The sequence below is a fragment of the Notechis scutatus genome, chromosome 2 (assembly GCF_049901735.1).
Source record: "Notechis scutatus isolate UNSWTSFEM ecotype Mainland chromosome 2, rNotScu1.2, whole genome shotgun sequence".
NCBI classification, from domain to species: Eukaryota; Metazoa; Chordata; class Lepidosauria; order Squamata; family Elapidae; genus Notechis; species Notechis scutatus.
In genome coordinates, this window is record NC_142010.1 from 132424382 (window position 1) to 132430381 (window position 6000).

The window sequence follows — 6000 nt, forward strand, 5'->3', positions numbered from 1 at the left end:
CAGTCGCAAGTCATAACCGTCATAAAATTGGCCAGTAATATGCGACTGACATGATTTTACATTTTTTGCAGTGTTCACTTAGTGAAACACCATGGTCATAAGCGCGAAACCACTGTTTGATATAAACATGCTTTTGCAGAAAACTGGAAGTAAACACCAGTTTTTGGCAAAACTTTCCTAAAATGTGATCACATGCCAGCTGTAAGTGCAGGTGTGTTGCCAAGCACCTGAAGTCAGGGAGCCCTGACTTTTGATTGTCAGAACTTTAGATCTGGATCCCATTTTTCAGGCAGGTCGTAACTTTGAACGCTCACCAAGCAACTGGTCATTGGTTGAGGACTATCTGTAGTAATTACTAAAAGGACCTATTGATTTCCAGCAGTTCAAGTCCCACCAGTTCAAAGTTGACTCAGCCTTCCATCCTTCTGAGGTCGGTAAAATGAGGATCCAGACTGTTGGGGCCAATATGCTGACTCTGTAAACTGCTTAGAGAGCGCTGTAAAAGCACTGTATATAGGTCTTAAGTACTATTGCTATTGCTATTGATCAAGAGATGGTCGCTTTTAAAACAAGCTGTGATTTTCTTAGTCTAATGTATTGTCTCTTAAAATTGACCATTATTTCCATGCTTCTGAAGAAAGAATGTGAGATGACTTGACACAATTGTAACTCTCTTTTCTCTCCTCAATATTTTTAAAGGTATGTTTTTGGCAGAAATCATAGAGAAATATTTTGTGTCACCAACTCTCTTCAGAGTCATCCGTCTGGCCCGTATTGGTCGAATCCTGCGCCTGATCAAAGGAGCTAAAGGGATCCGCACCTTGCTTTTTGCCTTAATGATGTCTTTGCCTGCCTTGTTCAACATTGGCCTCCTGCTCTTTTTAGTGATGTTCATCTTTTCCATCTTTGGAATGTCAAACTTCGCTTACGTCAAGCATGAGGCTGGTATTGATGACATGTTCAACTTTGAGACTTTTGGCAACAGCATGATATGCTTATTCCAGATCACTACCTCAGCTGGATGGGATGGGTTGCTCTTACCCATCCTCAACCGTCCTCCAGACTGTGATTTGGAAAAGGAACATCCTGGGAGTGGCTTCAAAGGGGACTGTGGGAATCCTTCCGTAGGGATCTTTTTCTTTGTTAGCTATATCATCATCTCCTTTCTGATTGTAGTAAACATGTATATTGCCATCATTCTAGAGAACTTCAGTGTGGCTACAGAGGAAAGTGCTGATCCATTGAGCGAAGATGACTTTGAAACCTTCTATGAGATCTGGGAGAAGTTTGACCCCGACGCTACCCAGTTCATTGAATACTGCAAGTTGGCAGACTTTGCAGATGCTTTGGAGCACCCTCTTCGTGTTCCTAAGCCCAACACCATTGAACTCATTGCCATGGATTTGCCAATGGTCAGTGGGGACAGAATCCATTGTCTGGACATCCTCTTTGCCTTTACCAAACGTGTATTGGGTGACAGTGGTGAACTAGACATCTTGAGGCAACAGATGGAAGAGAGATTTGTGGCTTCCAATCCTTCCAAAGTGTCTTATGAGCCCATCACAACCACGTTGCGGCGCAAACAGGAGGAGGTCTCTGCAGTGGTGATCCAGAGGGCTTACAGGGTCCGTTTAGCAAGGAGGGGATTTGTCTGCCGAAAAAATGTCTCCAACAGAATAGAAAATGGAGGGACAAATAGGGAGAAAAAAGAAGGTACTCCATCCACGGCTTCCCTCCCATCTTACGACAGCGTAACTAAGCCTGAAAAAGAGAAACAGCGGGCCGAAGAAGGGAGACGCGAAAGAGCAAAAAGGCAAAAAGATGTCAGGGAATCCAAATGCTGAGATGATCTATAATAATAATAATATTAACTGTAGAAAACTCATGAGCAGAAAAGATTGTTTACAAACTTCCTGATAAAATATATATCAATAGTGAACAGCTGTGGAGAAACTTTAAAGATCTTATACCAAACATAGTCTGCTTACTGTGTGACCATGTTGCATCTCAAAGCAGTGATCTACCACCTGTTTAATGGACCCATCTAGACCAATATATTTAAAAAAAAACAGGAAACAATGCAAAGGAGAAAAAGGATTTTATACAGTCTGGGCAGGTGGATACTGCATGTTTCACATCAGTCAATGCAACTTAGGACAAAAAAGCAAAATAAAACACACACACAAACAAGGAAAAAACTGCTGCTTGAGGATTCATATTTTTTTTCCAAAGCAGCAAAATTTGATTTCATTTGATTTTTTTTTTCATTTTATTGAAAGGAAATCTGGAAAAATATCACTTAAAGGTTTGATTAGTTCATGCAAAACTAGATTTTCATACTTGACATTTAGTTTAAGCAGCAAAAAACAAAAACAAAAAAGAAGGGGAAAAAAACCAGGTAGAGCATCAACAAAAAGCTGAAATGAAATGACACGTATTTAGCCCATATCATTTAATCATCATTGTTTCTTTAATACTTACTATATGCATACTTTTTATTCTATGGGCTTCACCATGGTTTGTGAGAGATGGGGTAATCAGGTATTTTCAGTTTGCCAAACTCGCTCAGGCTGATTCCAAAAATAAATTAAATAAAATTGTGCTCGTTTCAATGCATAGAAATGATTTGCATGATGGCATGCTGTGATCAGGAATCATGCATGAGGAATCATAAAACCACAAGACACTCAATATGCTGTCCAGGCTGTGTGTTAAGCCATATGTTTGAGGCACTCCACTGACTGCGGCACATTGTATTTGGAGAGTTACTCTTAGCTATGATTATGCTCTTCACCTAGTTTCCAAGTGTTAATCTTTCCATATACCCTCCCACAAGAGGAGAAGAGTGAAACCAATCAAGGAGTTTATGTGTATTTTTTAATAACCTACATGCAGTCAACTTCTTTTGCACTTTTTAAAAGTAACTCCCCAAATCCACACCAAGATGCTGCTCTAACACCCTTCCAATTCAGGAAGTGGTTGTAATACAATCTCAATATCTGGAACATTAGGGCTTCAAGAAAACTCACCAAGTAGTTCTGTATCCTGCAGTATTTACAGTTCAATATCCATTCTGCCACATGCACTTTTTTTCCAGTTAGAAATAAGCACTGTAGAAAACAACACATTATCTCTCAAAGACACATTTTAGCAGTTATATTAAGCAATCTTATTGAAGGCAGGCTTATGGCAGAGGAGTTTACAGCGTTATGTGTGCCATATTTACTGGCAAGATGTTTCGCTCTTTTGAGTGCTGTGATGTGAGAAATGTACTCGGCACAAGTGGATTTCTTCTTCATTGACAGTTTTCTGCAGCTACATGGTTTTATCTGATTCTTTGAGCTGCATTTTCCCCCTAAGGAAAGCAAACCAAAAAAATTTAAATAATTATTAAAATTGTTTAAAAAAATCTATGAATGCAACATCCTACTTTTGGTGAGCAAAGTAGCAGTGTGACATGGATACAGCACTGAGAGGAAAAGTGTCATACTTGACATGTGCCTTCCCCAGTTCCACATTTCATCCCATATTGTTGTATGGTGGTAATTTCAATGGTCCTGCATATTCAGGGAGGGATGAAGAGCTACCTCTCAACTAGTCTTAACTCTAAAATGATGAGAATTCTAAAGGGAGGGGAACTAACATTTATGTTTCTAAGAACTACTTTGACATGTTTCATTCTTTTTTTTTTAAATGTCCATTATGTCCCCTTTTAATAAATCGATCCTCATAATAATTCATCTTCTAAGGGCACAGATTTATGGAATTGTTCTTGGGTCAAATGTCGGCATTGCGCTATAATCAAGATTGTTCAACCATACAGCTTTAAAAAAAAGTTTGCAGAAGGCTGTAAAGAAATATGTTGAATTTTTGCAACACGGTGAAAGACGCTGTTTGAATGTGGACCAAAACCATTTTATCTATAAAAGGGCAAAAACTATATTTTTAAAAATGATTTAAAATATTCCAAAATCAAAAGAAAGCTAAGAAAGTTAGCAATGCCTTTTAGTTTAGTGGCAGATGCTTGACATTTAGAATTTTGCAACTTAGATACCTATTACAAGGTTAATCAGAAAGTGAGCCATTTGATAGATATCTGTGCCAAGTTGAGCTTTTTAAAAATGCATAATCTAGCTACCATGACATCGGTGGAATAATTCTGCTGTACCAGATACCACAAGGAGCAAAACATTTCTTTCTTGTTAGGTTTTATCCCAGCTATTCATAAAATATGTATGATAAAATTACATGCATTTGTACAGGCAACATTGTAAACAGCACAACAACAAGAGCTGAAAAGTGTGACTGAACTTTTTAAGACAATAATATAAATACTGTAATATATCATTTTATTTTACTGGCATGCCTTTTTGTACATGACAAAGGACTACAAGAAATTAAATAGAGTGGCTTCTGGCTTATGCCACTGTCCATATTTAATTTTCTAACTCTCTAAAAAAAAAAAAAAATTCTTTTCCACTTTTCAGATGATGTCAGTTTAAGTACATCCCTTCAGAGGAAAAATATCCTCTCAAAAGCTTTATTGCAAAAATGTATTTACAACAAAACTACTTAGATTGTATTTTGGTTCTGAGGTGCAATACAATTTGACCACTCTATGCAAGATTTGGCTAAATGTCATATTTATTCTTCAGCTGGACTACTGTTCCATATAAAAAGCTTGGCACATATAGTGTTTGTGCTATCAAATTTTATTAAGCAAATTTTAGTAAAAATGCCCGAAATCTATATTTATATTTGCTTATTATTTAAGAATACTTGAATTTTCTTATATTACTCAAGCTTTGCTTAAGAAAAAAGCTGTTAAGAAAAAGCTTCAAAACTGTGAAATATGTCCTAACTAAAATTAACATTTTTTCGAGTTTCTGCACAATGTTTCTTCAAGTTTCTTTCATTTTAGATTTCTTTAACCAGTTATTCCAATTAACCAGACTTCACTGAGATTAGGAGCCTCGCTCTGGTATTTTTATATATCAGCACTACATTTTGGAAATCTTCTTTAAAAATTAATCATCCTATAATGTCTATTGAGATATATGAACATTATATAAAGGTATACCTACATTTTTTTTAAAGAGATAAAAGAGAAAGTAACTATTACTTTCAGCAAAAACAGCCAGTGATTTTTAGAAAAACATGGTCCAAACTAGGAATTAGTCAAAGAAATCTCAAACTTATTGAGAAGCATTTGAAAATGTAATTTTAATTTTAATAACATTGGTTTTTAAATCCCAATATTTCACTCCATTAACCTTCCCCATGGCCAGAAATGGTCAAAACAGTTTTCCTAAAAATTAATTATAATAAAAGTAACTTTACATTTACTGCAATTGTTTATAAATTCCTTTCCTTTTTTTAAGTTGAAATAATAAGAATAACCTCTTTGGGAGATCTTCCTTGCAAATGAATGATGTATGGGAAAAGGACTGAAAACAACATATATGGGACATAACCAATGCAAACTGAAATGAATAAGCATTCATAATTAAATAATTTGACATCCATTTGATTTCTTTAATTCCTGTCAATGACCAGCACAATAAAAGAGGCCAAATACAATAGTCACAATGCCAAAACTAGAGAAAGGAAATTTTGAATAAAATGCAGTAAAATATTATAAAACATAAAGTAACATAGAAATGGAATGAAACTGGATACAATAGTTTAAAAGAAGTGGGAGGGAAACCTTCATAATGCCATGACTCCCAGATTAGGCCATTCTATGTCTTCTTATGGAAATCACTGTAGATAGAAACCTAGCATACTTTACTTGTGGTGGTAAGGCTGATGTGAGCAGGAAACAAACTATCATTTGATAAAAATCTTATGACCAGGTTTCAACCTTGACTGCAGAAGAGGAAAAGATATGACTAAAAAAGCAATATGCTTCCCACTTAGTATAAATCTAGGGAGAAAACCCTATTTTTTTTCAACTCTATCATTCTAATGCTGTTCTTTAAAATAAAGAATCCTATATCT

At 35.9% G+C, this 6000-nt stretch overlaps 1 protein-coding gene across 5 annotated transcripts in view; it reads left to right on the forward strand.

Annotated features, from left to right (window-relative positions):
* SCN8A (sodium voltage-gated channel alpha subunit 8) overlaps positions 1-5684 on the forward strand; it is a 75492-nt gene extending 69808 nt beyond the window's left edge. For all 5 annotated transcript variants that reach the window (XM_087956222.1, XM_026681329.2, XM_026681325.2 and 2 more), the window contains one exon: positions 700-5684. In XM_087956222.1, coding sequence (XP_087812348.1) covers positions 700-1844 — 1145 coding nt within the window. In that variant the 3' untranslated portion in view covers positions 1845-5684. The remainder of the gene's footprint in view (positions 1-699) is intronic.
* The last annotated feature ends 316 nt before the right edge of the window (positions 5685-6000 follow it).